We start from the raw sequence: 27990 nt of genomic DNA, 5'->3' as shown, positions 1-27990 counted from the left end.
AAAAAAGAAGCTGTGTGAGCACAAAGAAAAATGAACTTTATTTTCTTATCAAGAGACATTAAAGGATACAGACACATTGGAATAAAAAAAACACTTGAGAAAAAGGTTTTCAATTGTAGCATATTTCTCTCTGAGCCATACAAAAAGTCAGTAACCCCATCCCACCCCCAAAAAAATGACAGGACCGCCCAATCAAGAGGAGAGTCACATGAACACTTTCCAATGATATCCACTGTCCCTTTTTGGACACAGATTAGAATTTGCTACAAACATTCCTACTTTTTCTTAATTTGAGAAAGACAATGTTAAAAACAGTCCTTGTCGCCCTCAGTGCTGTGGAGCTCAGGATGAGGGCAATACATAGGACTTAAGATTATCCAATTAAGCCTTTCATAAAAAGGTACTAACGGGGGCACCTTAAAGCAAACAAAGGAAGGGAAGCTTAGGGATGTAAAGTCTTTCACCGTGTTAGAACCAACCACCCAAACTTTCACACTGCTTTTTTAAAATCAAGACTTTCATCAGCAGGCATGCCAAATCAGTACGGCATCACTTTCATTCAGCTCAGGTAGACAGATGTCACACACTATGGCTTCATTGTGGACTTCAGCACTCTTGCAACACCGCATAGAAGCAACAGGTGGCATCAGCAAGTCGCATCGTGCAAATGCATAAAGAGCTCATAAAAATGACCAGCAAGCCCAAAACAAGAATGTGTACAGTGTGTAAATTAGTATTCCAAAGATTTAGAATACCAGTACCAATGCTTGCTTAAGGTAAGCTCGGCTGACAAAATATGAATATATTAAGACCTTTGCACACCTGGTTGATCTTTTACCCAAACTGATACTGAATCATTTAAAAAACTATTTGTGCTTGCTCAAAAATGAAGTTGCCGTTGTTGAGACGCAGATGCATTAAAACCTCCTCCCCTTTGCTTTGCTCCTATATGACGTGTATATTTACACAGAGATATTGATCCAAGTGTGCTTCGTCATCATTTTAGTATGGAGAAGGAGAAAAAAAATTAGCTCCATTTAAATTACACATTTCAAAAGCAGACGGCATTAAAAACTAATTCAGGATCTGGAATACAATTCTACAAAGCCTGAGGTGTGTGTTAAATGTGTACGTGTTGGAAAGATTCACTTGTGGAGAGGACTAAAGAGAAATGGGAAGTAAAAAAACGGCAGGTAAGGACCTAGACCATCCCCCTTGTCCCTGTGCCGCTAAAAAGAAACCCCGTCCTTCAGTCTTCCAGGACGATGGGCTCGCTGGTGCTGGAGGGGAGCAGAGGCATTGCTAGGGGACGAGGGGGCGGGGGCAGTTTGATCCGGACGGGGAGGTGAGGCTTCCTGGCCGCCCGTCGCATCTCTGATTGAGTCAGGTGCTTCCTCAAAGCCCTACATGACAGAACAACATACACATTCATCATAGACTTGCACTGTTGTAGCACAAACTTTCACTAAAGTACCTGGTGTCCTTGGTGGCCACAAACACAACCGGGTTGGGGGCTTCTCCCTGGCTGACCTTCTGACGCTTAATGACCGACTGGGAGGTAGTCCGCATGCCGGAAGTGTAAGACCTCCCATTGGCCGAGTAGGGCATGCCTGTGGCCTGTGAGCCAATGAGAGACATTTGAGTTGAGTAACCCTTAGGAGTCTAGGGTGGGATTTAGCGGTTTTACGTATTTTTTTGTTTTCCTTCATACTTCACCCTAAAAACTGTTGGTGCTTTTTTTTACCAGCACAACCTCAAATATTATTTTTTCATTTTAATATAGTTTATGAACACATTCTGACTAGGGAAATGTTTGATATTCTTTCACTGCAAAAATGTCTAACGTGTTATGAATATATCTTTATTCTATTCTATTTTTGTCCACCGCAAGAAAGCTGAATATATCATAATAGACAAGTCTGGCCTGTGTAAAAATTTAAAAGGCCTGATGTGCATCTTTGCATCAATTGGCGGCAGTATTGGCTTACCATTCCTCGTCTCCCTTAACAACTTCATTTATGGGTTAGTTTATGGGCCAAATGATATTGGGATATGAGTTTTGGTTGATATGGCCCAGCCCTACTCGTGTTAGCGACAGTACTAGCACAGTTTAGGGATGTGTTTAATTGAGCGTTGCAGGAGGCTTTATGATGTTATTGTGTTTATATGTATGAGTGCACACGTGTATGTTGTTTGAGTGTCAATAAAGAAACTATGATATTTTTAGACATTTCATATTGCTACAAAATGTTTTCTGTAGTACAAAAAAATGTCTGTGCTCCTATTTTTTTCCATTTAGTAGCGCCGGTGCTGCTAGTGTTAAAGCTAAGCGTACAGGCCTGAGATTGGTGTCCTATCACATTGTGTTGTGCATTACAAACTCAAAAGCCTTTCAAACTACAGCTTACCTCTTGCCGTAGCCTGTGAGCAAGTAAACAGTATTCCTACGCTAGAAAAACAGTTCCTCAGTGTTTGCTCTGATAATAACAATGTCGCTACAGCTTGGTTACTATGCAGGTTATGGAACGTATATGAAGTACTGTTGGCGGTTTTTGGATGAATTTTTTTTACAGTGATTTAGAGGCAGAATTGATTGCTCTTATTAGCTGCGTTGCTGGCCACCGAGAACAAGCCGATTATTACAAGTTAGAATGCAAAAAAAAACAACCTCTCTCATAAGGATTGTGAGCAATAGGCAAAATTCAACTACAAATGCTTTGATTGATTTATTGACAAGATGACAGACTTTCAAGGCGGTGCAGTAAATGCATAATGCAAGAAATGTGACTAAACAATGGGAAAAATCATAATGAACATTACATACTGTACGTCCGGAAAGTATTCACAGCACTTCACTTCTCACACGTTATGTTAAAAAAAATTTCCAAAATAGAATAAATCCATTTTGTCCTCGAAATTCTACACACAATACCCCATAATGACTATGTGAAAATGTTTTATTAGAGCTAGTCTGAGTTCAAGAGCGCTTTGGAGCAGGTTTTCATCCAGAATGTCTCTGTTTATTGCTGCATTCATCTTTCCCGCTATCCTGACTAGTCTCCCAGTTCCTGCCGCTAAAGAACATTACCACAGGATGACGCTGCCCCCACCTTGCTTTACTGTAGGGATGGTATTGGCCCTGTGATGAGCTCTGCCTTGTTTCCTCCAAACATAACGCCTGCCATTCATGACAAAGACTTCAACCTTTGACTCATCAGACCAGAGAATTTTGTTTCTAATGGTGAGAGTCTTTCAGGTGCATTTTGGCAAACTCCAGAAGCGCTGCCATGTGCGTTTTAATAAGGAATGGCTTCCGCCTGGCCACTCTTCCAAACAGGCCTGATTAGTGAATTGCTGCAGAGATGGGTGTCTTTCTGGAAGGTTTTCCTCCTTCCACAGAGGAATGCTTTAGGTTTACAGAGTGACAATTGGGTTCTTGGTCACCTCCTGACTAGGGCCCTTATTCCCTGATCGCTCAGTTTAGACGGCCGGCCAGCTCTAGGAAAAGTACTGGTGGTTCCAAACTTTTTCCATTCATGGTGGCCACTGTGCTCATTGAGACTTTCAAGGCAGCAGATATTTTTCTGTACCCTTCCGCAGGTTTGTGCCTCAAGATAATCCTGTCTCAGAGGTCTACAGACAATTCCTTCAACTTTATGCTTGGTTTGTTCTCTGCCATTCATTCATTGTCATTGTCGAAGCGCCCAGCTAGCCATGGTGAACCTGAACAAGTCAGTCAGTGTAGGCTGCACTCGGCTGTACTCGGCATGCTAGCCTGGTTAGCTCTAAGCAGCCAGCTAACCACAGTGTGCGGAGGGTGGCAGAGTTAGCGGTTTCATACGAAAATTCCGCTAAATAGCGGACATCTGGGATGCCTGTATGAAGATAGGTGTGTGTGTGTTTACAAATCATGTCAAACCAACTGAATTTACCACAGGTAGACTCCAATTAAGCTGTAGCATCTCAAGAATGATCAGTTGAAACAGGATGCACCTAATCTCACTTTTGAACTTCACAGGAAAGGCTGTGATTTCTTAGTTTTTTATTTTTAATAAATTTGCAAACAACACACAACTTTTTCACGTTATGTGGTATTGTCTAGAATTTTGATGACAAAAATGAATTAATTCCATTTTGGAATAAGACTGTAAAATAACAAAATGTGGAAAAAGTGAAGCGCTGTGAATACTTTGCGGATGCACTATAAGTCTGGTTTACCTGACCGATTTTTACCATTTAAAGACTCATATTTAGTGTGAAGTCTGCACTTTAGCGGAGAGTTGAAAGGGAGTGCATGTTGCTACGTCATCAGGCGCCACCTATTATGCTGCACCTGCATAATATAAATGATTTTGTGTGTGGAATACTTACACTGTCAAAACCTCTCTTTCCCAGCAGGCCTTGGCCCACACGTGGCTGGCTGACCTGGTTCCTATTGATGGGTGTCGGGGGTCCTCTGGATGCCTTCAGCTTGAGAGGAGCAGAGATGGCTGCAAAAGGACAACAAGAGGATGTCAGGCTTCAGAAGAAGTAATCAGGTATTCACTTGACTGTCTTTACCTAGTTCCTTTACAATGTTGGCCAGCGACGGTCGAGGCACCACTTTGCTCTTCACAGGAGTTTTTGTAGCTTTGGGCAAGCGGATCATACCTGATGACAATCAAGTCATATTAAATGTCCGTTATTACATCTGATATGCTCAAAGAAGGTTGTGTGATGCGTTTACGTACACTCTGCTTTGACAGCGTTGGCGTTGATTGAGGCATAGGGCCGGCGCGCTGCGCGTCGAGATTGCAGGATGTCTTCGCAGACCCGCCGAGCCACGCGGGTCAGCTTGGTGGTCTGCAGGATGAAGGTCTGGCGGTTCTTGGCCAGCAGTTTAGCTCGCCCCTCGTTGCGAGTGAACGGCGACAATCCTTGGACCTCCTGGCGGGTCATGTGTCCACGGGGCCCCGACTCCTTGTACGAGAGGAAGACAGCCCGTTTCAAATTACGAGCGTCTTGTCAAATTCAGAGTCAAAGAGACAACATACAGAGCCAGCTCTTGTAGCGCCCTCTAGCTGCGTGGGGGTCTTCAAGCCTCCATACTTCTTCCAGTAAATCCAGCAGGAAGCGCAGAGTCGGCACTGCATGTTGGGGGGACCCCAGGCGTACCATTGAGGTGACTGCGCCGCTGCACAAGGACAAGACACTCAAAACAGATTGGGTTGAAAGGATAGAAAATGTTGAAAGTGTGTTTTACTTACTGTGACAGCTCTCACAGTTGAGACCTTTCTGGAAGCCTGTAGCACCGTTCAACCCAGGCTTGCTGCCTGGCACCATGATCTGATTGGGGTTGGGTTTGGTGCTGGTTCACAAAGTGGGAGAATAAGATGGACTTCTAGGAAGAAGGTGCAGTGACTAATAATACTCACTAGGTGGGGATGTAAACCTGCTTCAGCTTGCTGTCTGCCTCTGCTGCTTTTAGTCGTTTCTGAGGAGAAGAAAGCTCAATATTAAAGAATTTAATGAAAAGCATTGCGATAGTGCTGTAAATGTGTGTCCACCTGCTGGATGTAGCGGTCCGTAGTCTTCCACATATAGTAGAACTGGACCACGCTGGCTAAGGATTTCCAAGGCAGCTGTCAATGAGTAGAAGGCCATGATTCAATGGACGTCACTAAAACCGTAAGAAAAGCACACAGGGGACCATACAAAGTCCTGACGGATGTCGTTAAAGTCTTTGCCGTATTTCTCGAGAGCTTCCTCAAACAACATGGCCTCAGATGCACTCCACTCCTCCATCTCATCGCGACACAGCACGGGACCCCCCTGGGGAACCAGGGTGGACATAGCTTTGGCTAGGTCGTAATCATTCTTCTGCAATGTGTCCATGGCATGGAACTGAGGAATGACAAATATATATATATATATATTGGTATTCTATTTATCATCATTATCATCCGAGCAAACACAGCATGGATCAGCATGCGACTCACCAGTGTGATGTCTCTGGAGGCGGCAGCAGCACTCATGTGAAGGCTGGGCTGGCGGATAGAGCTGCTGCAGTCCAGCGCTCGGGCAAATGTCCCAACAGCTCTGTCACAAAGCACCCAGGAACCATCAGAACAAGTACCATAACAATTCACACTGTGGCCAAAGCCACCATGCAAGTACACAGGTTGTTACCTTGCCACTACTAGAAACTGGTCAATTTGAGGGTCTTTGAGTTGGTTGTCAGGGTCCCACACCTTGGTCTCCAACTTCTCCTGGACCCGACTGTCTGGTTCACCTTAGACAGTGTGGTATTGCAATCAGTGTCAAAAGGGGCCTTCCTCCACTTATCTCTATCCAGCACTTTCATCTTACCCTCAGGTAGCTTGTCAGGGACATCTGCTTGGTACTTGGAACCCACCCGTATCTCTCCCTGGTCGGCCAGCAGGGTCTTTTGGACTGGGTCAAACACAAGTGAATAGAAGAAACATTCCTGAAAAGAACAGAGCAGTTTAGTGACTTTGGAATAGATGGAATTGGAATTAAATGGATTTGATACAACCCAAATCAGCAAAAAAATCTTACCTCTTTCTCTAAATATCCTGACAGGACGTCTGTTTCATTGAGGAGGGTGACATTACATTTGCCCCTGGCGAGACAATGACCAGCATGAACCTGATTTAACATATCATAAAGAGCCCCCAAGTGGACAGTACTGACAGTGGGACAAGGACAGGCACAAACAAGTCTGAGTAGTTATTACCTGATATGAGTGGCAGGTAGCGATTCAAACTGTCGAGAGAGAAAGAGCTCTCTGTGTTTGAGTTGGTGCTTCTGTTGTTCTGACAGTGTTGGCTGCTTGGACTCCTCCTCGAACTCTCCTGTCGAGTCAAAAGAACGTGACAAATCCATATGTGAACTTTCTTAGTACAGACGACCACTGAGCCGAAAAAGTGACAAGAACGTTTTCATGCAATATCGGTAATTATATAATGAGGGACCCATGTTCTTTTTCTTTTTATTGCTCCTGCCTGAAAGATACACTTTCTATTTAGAGGTGTTGGTAATAATTGGGCAAGCATTCAATGTTTTGAGATATAGCTGTCCACTGCTCCGTCAGCTGTGTTTGTTTGCTTGGCCATTAGTTTGCGCATGCATTCCTAATTTCGGCGGTAAAGTAATTTGTAGCAAGATGAAGGGGCGGGGCTATTATCGCTCCATCTCTGGAGGTCCCCGCCCCTGCGTGCTGCTTCAGGAAACCCTGTCAGTGAGTGAGGGCGAGAGAGAGAGAAAGGCACACATGGACATACTGAGAAGAGGGACGTCACCTTAATCCACACCCCTTTTCTGTTAACCTCTCAAACCTCTTCCCACCCACTTTCTTCTCCCCCTGTCCGGTTAGTCCCTGCCAGACAATGTAGGAAACCCTGTGTGGCAAACCTGAGGTGCCCATCCCCCTTCCACTTTTACCCCGCACACACACACACACACACACACACACACACACACACACACACACACACACACACACACACACACACACACGCACACGCACACGCACACGCGCACACACAAAAATAAAACAACCCATGAGGTGCCATGATGCTTCGGTACACATAAGGGTCTTTTGTCCTGCACAAAGTGCGCTAGTGTTTGTGTGTGTTGTGACAAAAAAGCAATAGTTGTGTTATTATTTGTATTTGTTATAGATGAGTGCACACCATTTTTCACTACAAGGTGACAGCAAATGAAGTGAACGGTTTAAAGGATGTTGATCCTAAAAGTGCCCACACGTGAACGTAGGTTCAAACAGCAGTGGCGAAAAAGGGGGAATGTTTTCTGTCCTTGTACAACCAATAATGTGTGTGATGCGGAGCATGGTGGAATCACAGCAGGATTCATACATCTATTTTAAACAATTTGTTATTCTTATAGCCGGACCTGTGTGTCGGTTTCAGCTACAACTGTTGCCGAAACCGTCAAGTACGGAAATAAACACACAGGTCTGGCTATAAGAATAACAAATTGCATACTTTTTTGAAGACCTAATGAACCTCTTTGGATCATCTATATTAAAGTGTGTGTGTGTGTGTGTGTGTGTGTGTGTGTGTTAGTGTGTGGGAATGTCTTTGTCGGAAACAGCAGATCCAGGGAGAAGGCGGGAGGGGTAATAAGTGAATGTAATTAGAGTGCGGTTATCACACATCACACAGACAGAGCGACAGAGAGAGGGAATAGACATGCAGGTTGTGTGGAGGGGCGGTGCCTGAGCCTCCCAAAGGCAAACATGGAGGACGTACGTGCGTTGCTGTCAGCCAAAGTGTTGAGGTTGCCTGAGATGTCTCGTCTTCTGAATAGACAAACCACCTTGGCCTCCACGTTTCCATTAGCCGTCTGCAAACACACCACAACAGTTCTCTCAGGACATTTCCGACACACATTTGGACACTTGAGTTCGTCATAGGGGTCTTATTTACAACCTGATCACAAGATGTACCAAATATTATGCCTCAAATGTTGGAGCCCCAATTAATCACCACTTATCTTTGACTAAGTGGCAAAATTACATTGACAATTTCTGATAGCACCACATTTGCCACAGCAACACACCTGCATAGCACTCATGGTATTTGTAAGGCAGATTAAAACGTAATGAAAAAAACCCTAATATTTTAGAAAACATATCACAATGAACCCCGCGCTCAATAGAAGCATAAAACACAGGACATCAAATACCATAGTCAATTCTTGCTCACTTGATCTTAGTGGTGGAAATCTTTGGCCACCTCACGATTCGATTACTATTATAATTCAGGAGATACAATTTGATTAAAAATCGATTATTGATGCATCTTTAATTATTTATATTATTGATTCAGTTTTACATTTATTTTTGTTTCACTAAATAAGCATTCATCATTTGCAACTTTTAAAAATTGTGCATTTATAATAAGAAACCGTTGATTTAAATCCCATTCCATTGTATTAAATTAATGGAAATGTGTGCAAAACTGGAACATAAATCCCCTAAAACAAAGGAGCTGGTCCGATCTCTCTGTGAGGTGGCTCGCTGCGGTTAGCCAAATTTTAGAACTGTCCGCATTACTTCTTTTTTTTATACAATTAATAAATATTAGATTATTGACGTTTACTAATCGATTTTACAATCGCCCATGTGCGATTGCTATGTCTCTAAAAATCTATTACTTCCTTCACCTGTACTTGATTTCACACTTACATGAAATGTGAAAAGACAAAAGTGTAACATTTTACTTTTTTAAAGCTGAAAATGCATAGTTTTTAACAAAACAAAATCCGTTATAATATATATTGCTGGGTTGTACGTGATGTCACATCTAGAAGTCATGTACTCTGGCATACAGAGCATATTCCGACCAAGGAGTCAATTGAATGCAGAATGAAAATGCAGCATATGTGGACTGTTCTCACCTGTGGAAATAGTTCAAGTAGGGATTTTTGTAAAAAAGTTATTTCAGAGTTCCTAAGATAGTCCATCATAAATCCAAAAACGCAGCGAAAAGTTGTTGCTGTGTTAAGCCTTTTATTTCCGTCAAATTAACGTAAAATAAATTGTAAAAGCAAATAAATTATTGATTTACTTTTCTTATTCTGCACATACTTACGATACATATGAGCAGTTATCTTTTGGAAAATTCCACAAGGAATGGATTGTATGTTGTTGTGTTTAGCATAAAAAAACCTTGCTAAAAATTAATAAACATGTATGTGTTAAACTTGTATGTTTAACACACAAGATGCTTCATATTCCGTGGTAACGACATACTGTATCTTGATATCACTAAATATTGTTGGAAAGCAAACATTGCTCTACATCACGTGCTCACCTGGCCCGCCCGTCAAACTTTAAAAGCCAATGTGGCCCATGAGCCAAACAGTTTGCCCACCCCTGCCCTATAACAAGAAGTAATTGGTAAACAAATGAGGTGCAGCCCAGCGTTTGGCAAGTGTGGGTCATGGCTAGCAATAGTGCTAAGGAGAAGCCAGAGCCTGTAAAGCAGGTTTAAAACACCCCGCAAGATGAGTTTGCAAAGTATACAAATGAGCTGCAATTTTTTATAAAAGAAACTGCTGTTCTAAATGTGTCCACTGGATGTCGCAGTAGCAATTCAAGTGTAACCCCTGTCACACATGGCACTTTAAAGATGACATGTCAGCTGACTTTGAGCTACACCTACTCCAATCAGCACAATTGCAAGCAATCAGCTGCTCCTGTTGTGGCTGGCAGCACAATACCTTCTTTAATTGTAAATTATCCATTCAACGAATAAAATAACGAAACGGTAATATGCAAAGACTAAAGTCAACTTGACCATCATCTTTGTAGTTGGTTCCGTGCAGCGCTCGCAATTGCACCAGGCTACAGGGCGCACTGTTGATTTTTGAAAAAATTAACGGATTTTAAGTGCGCCTTATAGTCCGAAAAATACGGTAATAACTTTTTAAAAGTAATTTGCAGAACACAGTCTGTCACACAGCATCATGAAGCAGATGGCAGGTTGGTGTTCCTGGCTAAAACCTTAGCGTGTATGTCCTATAATAAAGTTGACCTATAAAACACCATTGTTAAAGGTCAATTATTTTCATGTTGCTGATGACGTTTAAACATGTCCTCTTAAAACAGGGCACTTGATTTCACATTCTGTTCTTTTGTCTTTCAGTTAGCTGAAGAATTGAGCATAGCTAAATGGTTTTTTTTTAAAGAAGATTGAAGATTATATTTCACTTTTCCTTTATTATTTTCAAGGCTTTTTCTTTTGTCTTATCTCAAAACACCTCTTAAGTTGAGATCCGATTACACAAAACTTTTCTTACTTGTTGGTACTTGTTTTTGTATATTTGGGATCCCTATCAGGGACAAAGCATGTTGGTGGAGATATTTAGTTACGTCAATGAATATTTCCATTATTGGGTTAGAGTATGGGCCAAACTTTAACGGGACATGGGTTTTGATCCATATCACCCAGCCTTACACACGTGTTAGCGACAGTGCTAACACAGTTTAGGAATGTTCTCTGTATTTAATTGAACCTTACAGTAGGCATAATGATGGCATTGTGTTTATATGTATGAGGGCACATGTGTACCTTTTTTGAGTGTTAATATTAAAATTATAATATTTATGACTTTTAATATTAAAAAAAAAATAATTCAGATTTTTTTCATTTAGTAGCACCAGTGCTACTAGGGAAAAACCTAAGCATACAGCACTGAATAGGTAAGCTACCGCTCTTCCTTCTCGTAGGCCTCATTCCTCTGAGTTACTCACTCTGGTTTCAGCAACAGCGAGCCTCTCCTCCAACGTGTCGATTATTTTCTTAATTTCAGCCATTGCAATAGTCATACGTGTCTGAGACTCTGATGTCTTTCTGAGAGTTTCCAGATTCTTCTCAAAACTTATGGAACTCCGTTAGCATTAGCATTTTGCTCCCGGTGTCGCTCGGAGCAATGTTAACATCTAGCGTCAGCTGCTTTTGGGTAGTCTTCATCTAGTCAATTTTTTGCCCTTTACCGTCTCTTCTGTTCGTACATTGGGTGGAATTCATTATCGTTGACTTTGTTCATTAAACTTTCCTTCCTAGAGTGAAGTTATATTCATATATATAAGACCGCCCACAATATATTGCAGTTCTGTGGTACTTCATAATATTGAATTTGGACAATTTTTCCAATTGACGTAACTAAATATCTCCACCAAGATGCTGAATTTTAGTTTTTTATAAGCTGCTAACCATAATCTTCAAAAATATTCGGAAATACATGATACTGCGATATTGTGACGGTAACAAACAAAAACTTGGTGAGTGGAGGTATTTTGCCACTTTTGCATTGGCTGGTCTGACAGATAACTACAAATTTCAAAAATCCTCTGTGCAGCACAGGACAGGCGAATTGGGGGCGTGGAACGACATAGAGAGGAAAACAATTAGGAAGCACGCGGGAGAAGTGTGTTCATAGTAGATAAGAGGGATTGCTTTTTTACATTTCCTGAAAACTTCATTAAAATCCATCCATAACTTTCTAAGTTATTGAAAATATAACTTTTTTGATAAAGTCTGTGTACTTCAAAGGAAAGCGCGCCACCTTCGTCTAGAGCAGTGGTTCTTAACCTGGGTTCGATCGAACCCTTGGGGTTCGGTGAGTCGGCCTCAGGGGTTCGGCAGAGCCTCCACCGCTGAGGTCAAGACACACCCAACTCATCGGCGTATTATGGATACCCCCAAACAATGTTCCCTCTAATTTTCCATCTGATTTGCAGGTGTGTAATTTGTTGTGAGTTCATGCACTGTGTTGGTTTTGTTCTTTGAACAAGGTGATGTTCATGCACGGTTAATTTTGTGCACCAGTAAAAAAAAAACATATACCTATCTTGATTTTGAAAAAAGAAAATTACATTTTTCACTAAAGATGGGTTTGGTGAATGCGCATGTGAAACTGGTGGGGTTCGGTACCTCCAACAAGGTTAAGAACCACTAGTCTAGAGTGTTTCCAAGCCGACACGGCACACCGCGGGGAATACCAGTACTATTAGAAAAGGGGTGTCAAACGTACGGCCCAAGGACCGGATCAGGCCCGCGAACAGGTTTTATCCGGCCCGCGGGGTGAGTTTGCCAAGTATATAAATTAACCTGAAATTTTTGAATGAAATAAACAGCTGTTCTAAATATGTCCACTGGATGTCACAATAGTAATTATTTGTATCTTTGTAGATTAGATAGATAGATAGATAGATAGATAGATAGATAGATAGATAGATAGATAGATAGATAGATAGATAGATAGATAGATACATAGATAGTACTTTATTGATTCCTTCAGGAAAATTAAATTATGCTACATATGTACAAAATAAACCACATGATGTTAGCACATCAGTCGAGGAAAATGATCCAACTACATAAATAACACACTGTAATTGGATTCGGATATCATTGTTTTATCTTGATAGATTGAAAATAATCACCAATGAGTTAATTGATGAACATTATCGCATAAATTACTCAGAAGATAAAAATGACGACAACTAAAGTATACACTATTAACCGCAACAGGTAATTGTAAAAAAACAACAACAACATTATGATTTGTACAATTTCAAAATGTGCTTGTTCTATTTTTAAACAAAGAAAACAATTTTAAGTTGTCTTTATTTTTAAGTTATCGTGCTGTGATTTTACCAGTCCGGCCCACTTCGGAGTAGATTTTGCTCCACGTGGACCCTGATTTAAAATGAGTTTGACACCCTCTGTATTAGAAGCTACTTGATAAACCATCACTCGGAAAATATGTTAGAAGCCAGTGAGGCTAAACATCAATTTGTGAGTTATTTAAATTGTTAAAAGTTAACAGTTAAGTTTTCTGAGAAACAGCATTTTCCAAACCCATACCAAAAAGGCTACTGCACAGGACACTGAAGGTAAAAGTTGAAAGATGCTGAACTGAACATTATTGTTTTACACTGGATGTTTAAATTGTCAGTCTAAAGAATAGAATAGAATAGAAAGTACTTTATTGATACCTGGGGGAAATTCAGCACCACAGTTCGCTCACAATAGACAATACATTTTATACAGCATTATTCACATGTGAATAATATAAATATATTATACATATATTCTACATTTAAGTGCAGTCAAAAAGGAACATATGCATTATACAGTCTGATGGCTGTCGGTATGAAGGACCTCCTGTGTCGTTCCGTGTTGCATTTTGGGAGTCTGAGCCTTCCACTGAACGTGCTCATTCTCTCCGCCAAAGACACTCAACTGTAAGTTATTTTTTTAAATATTTGCTTGAAACAGTGGTTGTTCCTGCCAAATTATTTGCACCTAATATATTTGTTTGGAGTGATAAATATGATTAGAACATTTGAGCATGTTTGTGTTCAATTACAGTAAGTGTGTTTATCCTAAACATTCCTTCCACTATGGCATTATTACCAAGTATTTTTCAGGGCAATTTCACAATAATATCGTACCGTGGCATTAATACCATGACAATATAGGACCTTCAGATTTTGATATTATTACAGCCCTAGTGTGTAGTGAAACTATAGAATCCAGAAATTTCCTTTTTGAGCTGAACTATTGAAATAAATGTACTTTTCAAATATATTCCAATTCATTAAGATGTGCCTTTACATATTTTAAGACAACATTTTGGGTTATGGAATCAACATTTCAGCTTTTTCCCTTGCATTGTTGTTGCTTTGTTCTGATTTTGACAATGTGCTATTGTCACACTTTTATGACACCCCATATATAATATTCCATAATTCCATTCTGGCAAAGCTATGGGGGGTGCAGTCTTGGCAGCTGCAAACAATGTAAGTGTGTTACATAAATGAGTCAAATCTTTCACTGGACCTGTGTCATATGCTGCTGCTGCTTGTGGTGGTTACATAAGATCACTACTCCTGTTATACCATTCAAAATATATATTTTTAACCTATTGACTTTTTTTTAAATCTTACTGCACCCAACTAACACATGAGGCGAATACACTTTCCACTGCGGGTTAGGGTTTTTCCATTGGAAAAGTGAGACAACTCACCTTGTTGAGCTCTTCTATCCTGCGGATCAGGTAGGGGTTGCTGGATGAGTTCTCAAAGTAAACGTAATCTGGAAAAAACAAGGCAAATACAAAGTTCACTTGAAGAAAATCAGAATTCCTGAATGATCTGCGTGCAATTTGTAAGCGACAACAAAATATTGACAGCCCGGCTTCCTTACATAACATGTAAACTAGGTATAGGACTTTGATGGAATTTATTTGCTTGATTAAGTGCTATAATGAAGAGATGTATGTACTGTATGTTATTGATATTCATATTTTTGAGGTGATCAAAACACTTATTGGATACTGCCCGAGGCCTCATCTGTTTTTGAAGGCAAATAATAATTTTAATAAGTCACTGTACTGTATTCAGCTTTGTTTTTTGAATGATATATTTTTGTATTTGAAGTCATAAGAAGTGCTCATTATACAGTACTATATACACATTTTTTCAGTAAAAAATTTCCCGACTCAAATTTCAGGAATGTGTTAAAAATTATACTGTAATAATCACACATGTGAGGTTGTACTGAAAAGAAGAAACTGAGGTAAGAAAGTTTGTATGATAAAATATAAACATTGAACACAAAAGTACGCAAAAGTGCTAAATCCTACCCTGGACTCCTCAATTGCTTCAAGATTCAAACAAGATGCAGAAGGCTGACTTTTAGCACCTTTAGTAACAGCTGTGGATGAACAACATTACATAAGGGTGGTAAAAGCCCCAGAAGAGGATTTAAGATGAGTGATCCTGCAGCACAAGCGTGTTGTCAACTCATCACGGAGGGAAGTAGAAAGGCAGGAGACTTAGACAAACTTTATTGATCCCCAATGGAAATTGTTTGACACAGTAGCTCAATTACAAGAGGAAAGAATAACTGAAACACTATTCAAGGGCACTAAAAAAAAAAAGAAGGAATAATAAATAAAATATAATAGACAATACCAAAATACAGAAGTAATCGTATATCAATAGAATGGGATGACTAAAAAATAAATAAATTATAAGTATATACAACTTACACGAAAAACAAAAGAAAAATCCGGTAACGTTAAGCAGTATTTGGGAATAATCCAGTGTGAGCTTTGTGAATATGTATCTCCTCTTCATGTCTGCAAAGGTTTGCTGTGAAAGTGCTCAGTGTGGCGACCGGCAGCTTGAGGCTGAATGAAGACGACTCTCCTGGGATGATCAGGATCTTACAAGTGAGGCTCTCCATGGGAATACATCACGTGTATTACACCTACATGTGCTTTGATCACAGCTTGGCTGACAAATGCTAAAGTGCACAGTGCACACACAAGGCAGAATTTATTGGATCATTTAGCAATTGCTCAGTTGCTGGGACTTTAACATGCACACAAGTGTCAAATATAACACCTAATTTAATGACTTCCGGAAACTAATGTTAATCAGATCAAATCACATCTGATATGAACACAAGCAAGAGCAGTAGTCGTGGAATGCTGCATAGTGTGCACACCTTGTCAAACGTTCCCTGAATGTTACTTTACATTACAATATATTGCACATTATACACAAATTTTTAGCATGGCCTCCATAGAATGAACACAAAGTACTGGCATTGGCATTGTACGTACACCTAATGTCAACATAATTCCTCAAACGAAAAGTGTTAATAGTGCTATGAGAGATATATTCTTCGTACAATTAAAAAAACATATATTTGGTGTTAGTTCTGTGTGAAATTACGATTCATATCGTAGTATGACATAAAAATGTCTATCGTATAATATAATTATCTATTGTTTATATCGTAATTTTACGTGAGCTGCGACTAATGCAAATGCTGTAAGGATGCTACTTTGCAGTAGCATTTTTACATCACTTGAAAGAACTTCACGGCAACAGCATGGATGTCAACAACATTGCACAGACACCAAAATGGAAGCTAAACCAACAGGACCTGAACAGAAATTGGTGCCAAAACGAGTAAAAAATAACTCCTTTGTTTGTATTGAAAAAGTCAAATATTGACCCAACAACAGAAGGCTTATTTGCAAAACATGCCGCCAACGAGTCGTTGCTAGTGACTTGAACATATCTATTCTTTTCTATCACTTGAGGACATGTTGTTAAAATGCAACAAAGTTTAAGTTACCTCAAAACCACAAAGCATTGAAAGGAAAAACACCAACACAAGCCTTACAGAGTTGTTCAAAGGCACTTCCGTCCATGACAAGCAGTCCTGAAGAAACAGTCTTGACCCTAAAATTTACTCTCAAAAAGAAGGGTTGGTACTAGCATACTTGTTGTTTTATAATTGTCTTGTCCTTTTCACATATAAAAATATATGCTTTATAAAAGAAAAGCACACACACACACACAGATATCTATATCTATATCTATATCTATATATATATATATATATATATATATATATATACATACATACACATACATTATGTCTATATATGTATATATTAGGGCTGCGAATCTTTGGGTGTCCCACGATTCTTGGGGTCACGATTCGATTCAAAATCGATTTTTTTCGATTCAATGTGATTCTCGATTCAAAAACGATATTTTCCCGATTCAAAACGATTCTCTATTCATTCAATACATAGGATTTCAGCAGGATCTACCCCAGTCTGCTGACATGCAAGCAGAGTAGTAGATTTTTGTAAAAAGCTTTTTTAATTGTAAAGGACAATGTTTTATCAACTGATTGCAATAATGTAAATTTGTTTTAACTATTAAATGAACCAAAAATATGACTTATTTTATCTTTGTGAAAATATTGGACACAGTCTGTTGTCAAGCTTATGAGATGGGATGCAAGTGTAAGCCACTGTGACACTATTGTTCTTTTTTTTTTTTTTTTTTATATATATATATATATATATATATATATATATATATATATATATATATATATATAAATGTCTAATGATAATGTCAATGAGGGATTTTTAATCACTGCTATGTTGAAATTGTAACTAATATTGACACTGTTGTTGATAATATTCATTTTTGTTTCACTACTTTTGGTTTGTTCTGTGTCGTGTTTGTGTCTCCTCTCAATTGCTCTGTATATTGCAGTTCTGAGTGTTGCTGGGTCGGGTTTGGTTTTGGAATTGGATTGCATTGTTATGGTATTGCTGTGTATTGTTTTGTTGGATTGATTAATTAAAAAAATAAAAATAAAATGAATACATTTATAACAAAAAATCTATTTTTTTAAAATGACAATCGATTCTGAATCGCACAACGTGAGAATTGCGATTCGAATTCGAATCGATTTTTTCCCACACCCCTAATAAATGGATTATACTTGTATAGCGCTTTTCTACCTTCAAGGTACTCAAAGCGCTTTGACACTATTTACACATTCATCCATTAACACACACATTCACACACTGATGGCGGGAGCTGCCATGCAAGGCCCTAACCACGACCCATCAGGAGCAAGGGTGAAGTGTCTTGCTCAAGGACACAACGGACATGACGAGGTTGGTCGAAGGTGGGGATCGAACCAGGAACCCTCAAGTTGCTGACACGGCCACTCTCCCAACCTCGCCACGCCGTCCCCGTATACATATATACAGTACATACATATATACATACATACATACACATACATACATATATATTAGGGGTGTAACGGTACGTGTATTTGTATTGAACCGTTTTGGTACGGGGGTTTCAGTTCGGTTCGAAGGTGTACCGAACGAGTACACATGCTAACAACGACTGGGCTAGGACAACATGCAAAAGCCAGAGCTGGAGGACCCACCTGCCTCGTTAAGATCTCCCGTTTGGGAACACTTTGGCTGCGCGATACAACAATGGAGGACGGAGGTTTCACCCTTCACTCTACCCGGCAGTGGGTCTCCACAGCTCCGGACTCCAGGGTAAATGACGAGTCCGGCGATTAGTTGCAAATCGTAGCTTTATTGAGGTCTTGCACACAGCCAATCCAACAAAACACTAGCCACTCCCCGCACTCACGCTACCGCTCCCTCACCTCGCTTCAGGGGACGGCGTGGCGAAGTTGGGAGAGTGGCCGTGCCAGCAATCTGAGGGTTACTGGTTCAATCCCCACCTTCTACCATCGTAGTCACGTCCGTTGTCCATCCATCCATCCATCCATCCATTTTCTACCGCTTATTCTCTTCGAGGTCGCGGGGGGCGCTGGAGCCTATCTCAGCTACAATCGGGCGGAAGGCGGGGTACACCCTGGACAAGTCGCCACCTCATCACAGGGCCAACACAGATAGACAGACAACATTCACACTCACATTCACACACTAGGGACAATTTAGTGTTGCCAATCAACCTATCCCCAGGTGCATGTCTTTGGAGGTGGGAGGAAGCCGGAGTACCCGGAGGGAACCCACGCAGTAGAGATGCGCGGTTTGCGGGCACAACCGCGGATCGGGCGGATGAAATTTAAAAAAATTAGATTTTATCGGTCGGGCGGTTATAAATAAATAAATGATAAATGGGTTGTGCTTGGTTGAAATAAAAAAAAAAAAGATTTTAAATAGATTCAGGCGGGTGGCAGTTAAACCAATTCGGAAATATATATACATAGTTAAATGTTGTTACCCACATACGAAAAACGAGCAGGCACCTGCTGCATATGCCACAACAGAAAAAAAGAAAAAAAAGAGATGGACACTTTTACGGAGCGGAGAAGGCCCCCGACGCCTCGCCGGGGTCCGGGACTGAGGCCCCTTCCCCCGAGAGGGCCCCACCGGGAGCCGTAGCTGAGGCGATCCGCGAGAAGGGCCCGACGCACGTCCAGGGTCACCACCGCGCCCACCGCACCGACACCCCGCCTCGTCCGCCTTCGCCGCGGCCGGCGTCACGCGCAGCAGGTAAGCAGCTTACCTGCCCGCCACCCCCGTGGCCGGGGGCTCGTAACAGGGGTCACTCCGCGCGCTCCGCCCGCGCAGCTTACCTGCCCGCCACCCCTGTTGCCGGGGGCGCGTAACAGGGGTCACTCCGCGCGCAGTGCGCTCACGAAAGGGGTGGGGCTCACCCTGGTTGATATAGACAGCAGCTAGGACGGTGGCCATGGACGTCGGAACCCGCTAAGGAGTGTGAAACAACCCACCTGCCGAATCAACTAGCCCTGAAAATGGATGGCGCTGGAGTGTTGGGCCCATACCCGGCCGTCGCCGGCAGCGAGACGCGCTTGGAGGTGCGCTCAGCGCGGCTCCCATATGATTGCGCACTGGTGTGCGTCTGGGTCGTGACAGCGTGGCACGCGAATGTCTGTGCTGCATTGGATCAGTCTCCTTTCTTTAACAGGCAAAAGCTTTATAACCTCACTAATGCCTTGCATCGTCTATATTAGATATATAACAACGGGCGGGTGCGGGCGGATGCGGTTCTGATCAAATGTTACATCGGGTGGATGGTTGACGACTTTCTGATGCGGTTGCGGATGAAATAATTGCCTATCCGCGCATCTCTACCACGCAGTCACGGGGAGAACATGAAAACTCCACACAGAAAGATCCCCAGCCCGGGATTGAACCCAGGACTATTCAGGACCTTCGTATTGTGAGGCAGACGCACTAACCCCTCTCACGCCGTGCTTCCCCCAAACGGGGGCAGCAGTGAAGTGTCTTGCTCAAGGACACAACGTCCGTTGTGTCCTTGAGCAAGACACTTCACCCTTGCTCCTGATGGGTCCTGGTTAGCGCCTTGCATGGCAGCTCCCGCCATCAGTGTGTGAATGTGTGTGTGAATGGGTGAATGTGTAAATAGTGTCAAAGCGCTTTGAGTTCCTTAAAAAAAAAGGTAGAAAAAGCGCTATACAAGTATAACCCTTTTACCATTTACCATTTCAGTGTAGAGTTTGCATGTTCTCCTGTGACTGCATGGGTTCCCTGCAGGTACCCTGGCTTCCTCCCACCTCCAAAAGACATGCACTTGGCGATCGGTTGATTGCCCCGCGATGAGGTGGCGACTTGTCTAGGGTGCAGCTAGAATAGGCTTCAGCAAACCCGAGAGGGACAAGCGGTAGAAAATGGATTGATGGATGGACAACGAATATAAGTTTTTATCATCTTAAGAATATAGCCAGAGTTTGCTCAATTCTCTCTCAGGGCAACAAAGATACGCTAATGCATACTTTTATAACAAGTCGTATAGATTATTGTAACGCCCTGCTTTCTGGTCTTTCTAAAATGGTTATTGCACCTTTACAACTACTTCAAAATTCAGCGGTACGTGTCCCGACAAAGCCCAGAAGACGGGCTCATATTACACCAGTTTTAAAATCTCTCCATTGGCTCCCCATGTTTTTCAGGATCAATTTTAAGGTTCTTCATCCATCCATCCATCCATCTTCTTCCGCTTATCCGAGGTCGGGTCGCGGGGGCAGCAGCTTAAGCAGGGAAGCCCAGACTTCCCTCTCCCCAGCCACTTCGTCCAGCTCCTCCCGGGGGATCCCGAGGCGTTCCCAGGCCAGCCGGGAGAGATAGTCTTCCCAGCGTGTCCTGGGTCTTCCCCGTGGCCTCCTACCAGTCGGACGTGCCCGAAACACCTCCCTAGGGAGGCGTTCGGGTGGCATCCTGACCAGATGCCCGAACCACCTCATCTGGCTCCTCTCGATGTGGAGGAGCAGCGGCTTTACTTTGAGCTCCCCCCGGATGACAGAGCTTCTCACCCTATCTCTAAGGGAGAGCCCTGCCACCCGGCGGAGGAAACTCATTTCGGCCGCTTGTACCCGTGATCTTGTCCTTTCGGTCATGACCCAAAGCTCATGACCATAGGTGAGGATGGGAACGTAGATCGACCGGTAAATCGAGAGCTTTGCCTTCCGGCTCAGCTCCTTCTTCACTACAACGGATCGATACAGTGTCCGCATTACTGAAGACGCCGCACCGATCCGCCTGTCGATCTCACGATCCACTCTTCCCCCACTCGTGAACAAAACTCCGAGGTACTTGAACTCCTCCACTTGGGGCAAGATCTCCTCCCCAACCCGGAGATGGCACTCCACCCTTTTCCGGGCGAGAACCATGGACTCGGACTTGGAGGTGCTGATTCCCATCCCAGTCGCTTCACACTCGGCTGCGAACCGATCCAGTGAGAGCTGAAGATCTTGGCCGGAGGAAGCCATCAGGACCACATCATCTGCAAATAGCAGAGACCTAATCCTGCAGCCACCAAACCAGATACCCTCAACGCCCTGACTGCGCCTAGAAATTCTGTCCATAAAGGTTATGAACAGAATCGGTGACAAAGGGCAGCCTTGGCGGAGTCCAACCCTCACTGGAAACGTGTCCGACTTACTGCCGGCAATGCGGACCAAGCTCTGACACTGATTATACAGGGAGCGAACTGCCACAATAAGACAGTCCGTTACCCCATACTCTCTGAGCACTCCCCACAGGACTTCCCGGGGTACACGGTCGAATGCCTTCTCCAAGTCCACAAAGCACATGTAGACTGGTTGGGCAAACTCCCATGCACCCTCAAGGACCCTGCCGAGAGTATAGAGCTGGTCCACAGTTCCACGACCAGGACGAAAACCACACTGTTCCTCCTGAATCCGAGGTTCGACTATCCGGCGTAGCCTCCTCTCCAGTACACCTGAATAGACTTTACCGGGAAGGCTGAGGAGTGTGATCCCACGATAGTTGGAACACACCCTCCGGTTCCCCTTCTTAAAGAGAGGAACCACCACCCCGGTCTGCCAATCCAGAGGTACCGCCCCCGATGTCCACGCGATGTTGCAGAGTCTTGTCAACCAAGACAGCCCCACAACATCCAGAGCCTTAAGGAAGGAACTCCGGGCGGCTCTCATCCACCCCCGGGGCCTTGCCACCGAGGAGCTTTTTAACTACCTCGGCAACCTCAGCCCCAGAAATAGGAGAGCCCACCTCAGATTCCACAGGCCCTGCTTCCTCATAGGAAGACGTGCTGGTAGGATTGAGGAGGTCTTCGAAGTATTCTCTCCACCGATCCACAACATCCGCAGTCGAGGTCAGCAGAGCACCATCCCCACCATACACGGTGTTGACACTGCACTGCTTCCCCTTCCTGAGGCGGCGGATGGTGGTCCAGAATTGCTTTGAAGCCGTCCGGAAGTCGTTTTCCATGGCTTCCCCGAACTCCTCCCATGTCCGAGTTTTTGCCTCTGCGACCGCTGAAGTCGCAGACCGCTTGGCCTGTCGGTACCTGTCCGCTGCCTCAGGAGTCCTATGAGCCAAAAGAACCCGATAGGACTCCTTCTTCAGCTTGACGGCATCCCTCACCGCCGGTGTCCACCAACGGGTTCTAGGATTACCGCCACGACAAGCACCAACTACCTTGCGGCCACAGCTCCAATCAGCCGCCTCGACAATAGAGGCGCGGAACATGGTCCATTCGGACTCAATGTCCAGCACCTCCCTCATGACATGTTCAAAGTCGTTCCGGAGGTGGGAATTGAAACTCTCTCTGACAGGAGACTCTGCCAGACGTTCCCAGCAAACCCTCACAATGCGTTTGGGCCTGCCAGGTCTGTCCGGCATCCTCCCCCACCATCGCAGCCAACTCACCACCAGGTGGTGATCGGTAGAAAGCTCCGCCCCTCTCTTCACCCGAGTGTCCAAAACATGAGGCCGCAAATCCGATGACACAACTACAAAGTCGATCATGGAACTGCGGCCTAGGGTGTCCTGGTGCCAAGTGCACATATGGACACCCTTATGTTTGAACATGGTGTTCGTTATGGACAATCCGTGTTGGGCACAAAAGTCCAATAACAAAACACCGCTCGGGTTCAGATCCGGGCAGCCATTCTTCCCAATCACGCCTCTCCAGGTTTCACTGTCGTTGCCAACATGAGCATTGAAGTCCCCCAGTAGCACGAGGGAATCACCCGGGGGAGCACTCTCAAGTACTCCCTCGAGTGAATCCAAAAAGGGTGGGTACTCTGAACTGCGGTTTGGCGCGTAAGCGCAAACCACAGTCAGGACCCGTTCCCCCACCCGAAGGCGGAGGGAAGCTACCCTCTCGTCCACCGGGTTGAACTCCAACGTACAGGCTCTGAGCCGGGGGGAAACAAGAATTGCCACCCCAGCCCGTCGCCTCTCACTGCCGGCAACGCCAGAGTGGAAGAGAGTCCAGCCCCTCTCGAGAGAACTGGTTCCAGAGCCCTTGCTGTGCGTCGAAGTGAGTCCGACTATATCTAGCCGGAACTTCTCCACTTCGCGCACTAGCTCAGGCTCCTTCCCCCCCAGCGAGGTGACGTTCCACGTCCCAAGAGCTAGCTTCTGTAGCCGAGGATCGGACCGCCAAGTGCCCTGCCTTCGGCTTCCGCCCAGCTCACATCGCACCCGACCTCTATGACCCCTGCTATGGGTGGTGAGCCCATTGGAGGGGGGACCCACGTTGCCTCTTCGGGCTGTGCCCGGCCGGGCCCCATGGGGACAGGCCCGGCCACCAGGCGTCCGCCATCGTGCCCCACCTCCGGGCCTGGCTCCAGAGGGGGGCCCCGGTGACCCGCGTCCGGGCGAGGGAAATCTGGGTCCTTGTTTTTTATTATTCATAGAGGTCTTCGAGCTGCTCTTTGTCTGATCCCTCACCTAGGACCAGTTTGTCTTGGGAGACCCTACCAGGGGGCATAAAGCCCCCGGACAACATAGCTCCTAGGATCATTGGGACACGCAAACTCCTCTACCACGTTAAGGTGGCAGCTCAGAGAGGAGAAGGTTCTTCATATGGTTGATAAATGTTTCTGTGGTATTAGGCCTTCCTATCTTTCAGATTTGCTTTTACCCTACAAACATTTGCGGGCCCTGAGATTCTACTGCACTCATTTCCTAATTATTCCAAAAGTCAGGACACAAAGTCACAGAATGGCATCTTTCCACTATTATGGCCCCCGTCTGGAACAGCTTGCCGGAGGACCTCAGGGCTGTGGAGAACGTTCATGTTTTTACGAGCATGCTTAAAACCCACCTTTTTGATTTGGCTTTTACCTAATATTTATTACTTTTATTGAAGTCATTCGTGCTTTTTTTTAATATCTTATTAGTTATGCAAGATTTTATTTTGTTGTATTGATTCATTATATATTTACTGTATATTTATTTGTAATTTTTATTATCTTCATATGTTTTACTTGGATTTTATTATTTCTCTCTACTCATGGTTCTAACAATTTTACAGGTAGTATTACTTTTACTTTCCAGCGTTTTTCAGAGGGAGCCATCTGCATCAGGGGTTATCGGCCGTGCTGTGGGGGCGTTTTGTGTCAGCGTCCTGGTGGCCATGGTCTGATGACCTCCTGGTGCAGATGGCTCCTGTGATAGTGTTTACTAACATGTATCCTCTGTAATCAGCCATGCATTTATTTGTACATACAGTAAATGTTCATATGTGCGTGTGTTTGTTATTTGTGTGCAATAAGGGGGGATCTGAGCCATCGGGGTATTGTTTTTAAGTCTGTAAAGCACTTTGCATTGCATTTCTTTCATGTATGAAAAGTGATTTATAAATAAAGTTTGGGGGACCACTTTGATTAAATGTGAATATCAGGGGTAGGGAACCTATGGCTCTAGAGCCAGATGTGGCTCTTTTGATGACTGCATCTGGCTCTCAGATAAATCTTAGCTGACAGTGTTAAAAATAACGTTCAAAATATAAAACATTCTCATGCATTTTAATCAATCCATCTGTTTTCTACCGCACCTGTTCAAGAAGTCGCATTAATGGTAAGAAGTATTTTATTTATTATTGGTTAGCTTCAGAATAACAATGTTATTAAAAATAATGAGACTTATTATACTCTAAAAATGTTGGTCTTACTTAAAAATGCACGCATTTAGTTGTATTCAGTGTTAAAACAAATATTATATGGCTCTCACGGAAATACATTTTAAAATATTTGGCTTTCATGGCTCTCTAAGCCAAAAAGGTTCCCGACCCCTGGTGTATATTATAAGTTTTGAAAACCAATACATCCATCCATTTTCTACCGCTTGTCCCTTTTGGGGTCGCGGGGGTTGCTGGAGCCTATCTCAGCTTCAATCGGGCGGAAGGCAGGGTACACCCTGGACAAGTCGCCACCTCATCGCAGGGCCAACACAGATAGACAAACAACATTCACACCCATATTCACACACTAGGGCCAATTTAGTGTTGCCAATCAACTTATCCCCAGGTGCATGTTTTTGGAGGTGGGAGGAAGCCGGAGTACCCGGAGGAACCCACGCAGTCACGGGGAGAACATGCAAACTCCACACAGAAAGATCCCGAGCCCGGGATTGAACTCAGGACTACTCAGGACCTTCGTATTGTGAGGCACATGCACTAACCCCTATGCCACCAATCCAATATGGGTAAATATAAGCTATGGCTAATCCATCTGAAAAAAACATTCACATTTTAGCCGGTCACAAAGCCAATTATTGAAATATTTAATAAGCTATATATATATATTTTTTTTTTAAATATATTAAAAACTAGTTGCTGGTCACAAATGGCCTCTGGGCCGCACCTTGGACACACATCTATTAGAGGTGAGGGAAAAAATCGATTCGAATTCAAATCGCGATTCTCACGTTGTGCGATTCAAAATCGATTCTTTTTTTTTATCGATTTTTTTTATTTAAAAAAAAAAAAATTAAATTATTAATCCTCTATCCTATATCTATACAGTAAGACATTTCTACTGAGTCATAAATTATCCTTCTAACATTATCTCTAATAAAATATGTCATGCATATTATCTCACACAAACAGTCATATTTTAGGTTATAAATCGATGACAAAGCTTGCCATAGTTGTTTAATATCAGTGGGCGTGTCGATCCATCCATCCATCCATCCATTTTCTACCGCTTATTCCCTTCGGGGTCGCTGGAGCCTATCTCAGCTACAATCGGGCAGAAGGCGGGGTACACCCTGGACAACTCGCAACCTCATCGCAGGGCCAACACAGATAGACAGACAACATTCACACTCACATTCACACACTAGGGCCAATTTGGTATTGCCAAAAACTTATCCCCAGGTGCATGTTTTTGGAGGTGGGAGTACAGATATTATCCATACCAGGGTAGTAGCTGATCAATACGAGTGTTCAGTTGTGATGTACGTTTATTGTCACAAAAATTGGTTTTGTTCAAATATTCATTAACTGTTATGTTGTTTAAAAACTCATGGAGTGGTCCTTAGATGTAGGACTTTGGAGACAAAAAAAGCCAATAATAGTTTTTACTTTTGTTTATTTATTTTGCACTTTATATTGCTCCAAAACTTTTAATGAAACAAATGGGAATAATTTTACCTTGTCGGTTTTGTTACATTGCCTTATATTATTCATAAATGTGTTTATTCTAGAGCATGATTCACAAATAAAAGACAAAAATCACAAAGTGTTTAACATTTTCTTAAACAATGTCCAAGTAAATTGTATCGGCAATACTGCAGTTATATTTATTGATAGCAAAAAGTGTAGTGTCGCCTACCTCTGCTGTTTTGCTAACAACAAGCAAAGATATAAGCTACGGCTAGCTACGAGCATCGTGTCCACTTCAGACAATGTCTCATTTGTCATTACCCAGCGTATTTACAAGTGAAACTAGAAAAGGGTCACGAACTATAAAGAGTGCACAAAAAAATCCAAAATTGAAAACACGGAAGCACAGTCGGACCGCTTTCCGGTAACTTTGTCGGCGGACAAAACGTTGTATGTATCGGCTTAGAAAGTTGACCGTTTCAGCACTTGAGCTCAGCACACTTTAGCGACATTAAAAGCCGGACAGACACGAAAAATCGCCCCTCGCGTTGTCTCTTAGTCCTAATGGTGACATTGGTGCTATTAACCGGTGGGGATTTAAATAGCCTTTAAGACGAGACACAAGTGACGTCCACCCGTGCAGAAGAGCTTAGCAGGAGCTAGCATAGTTAGCTTAGCTTAGCGGCTAACATGCCAGACGGCTAACTAGCTAGCGAGCTAATGGCCAAATGAACAATCACGTTGTGTGTGAGGTCGGGCTATCAAAATGTAAAAGCAGCCTCACCTCCCACTCGATACATGTTGGCCGCCATCCTTTAGGAACCAGGATCAAAATGGGCTCCAGGGTAATCCCCCACTTGGACAGAAAAAGGTCGACGGGGATCTATTTTATTCCTTCATTTAGAGACGCCCCCGCCGTGAAACAAAGCCGGCTCCGGGCACAGCAGTGGCGGGTAAAAAAAAGTTGAAAGTTTCCGTTAGCGGTGCTCCAAAGGGCCTCCCCTGAGCATTGGATTGTCTCCCCGTTGTGTGACCTTCTTGGCCGAGTTCTCACACAGTCGTTCACGCACAGCCCGCCTGTCTCTTTACTCCACTCTTCCTCCCATCCTCCGCTCCCAGCTTCATCCTCCTCTTCTTCACCTCTGCTCGCCGAGCACACTAGTCTCAATACTAGCTGGGCTTCGGGCGGCCTGCTCGTCATCTTCGGA

The 27990-nt window shown here is 43.3% G+C and overlaps 1 protein-coding gene across 1 annotated transcript; it reads right to left on the bottom strand.

Moving 5' to 3' along the window:
• Positions 1-13: 13 nt before the first annotated feature.
• mta2 (metastasis associated 1 family, member 2) lies at positions 14-27980 on the bottom strand. Its single transcript, XM_061959370.2, has 18 exons — positions 27567-27980; positions 14566-14633; positions 8274-8367; positions 6737-6854; positions 6559-6622; positions 6349-6466; positions 6169-6271; positions 5979-6078; positions 5695-5883; positions 5547-5621; positions 5415-5473; positions 5247-5347; positions 5034-5173; positions 4731-4959; positions 4561-4650; positions 4372-4490; positions 1475-1617; positions 14-1403 (listed from the first exon to the last, which is right to left on the bottom strand). The coding sequence occupies exons 1-18, from the start codon at positions 27592-27594 to the stop codon at positions 1250-1252; spliced, it is 1992 nt and encodes a 663-aa protein (XP_061815354.1). The 5' UTR covers positions 27595-27980; the 3' UTR covers positions 14-1249.
• Between the last annotated feature and the right edge of the window lie 10 nt (positions 27981-27990).

The sequence above is a fragment of the Nerophis lumbriciformis genome, linkage group LG05, assembly GCF_033978685.3.
Source record: "Nerophis lumbriciformis linkage group LG05, RoL_Nlum_v2.1, whole genome shotgun sequence".
Lineage (NCBI taxonomy): Eukaryota > Metazoa > Chordata > Actinopteri > Syngnathiformes > Syngnathidae > Nerophis > Nerophis lumbriciformis.
This window is presented reverse-complemented; position numbering and strand designations above follow the sequence as displayed.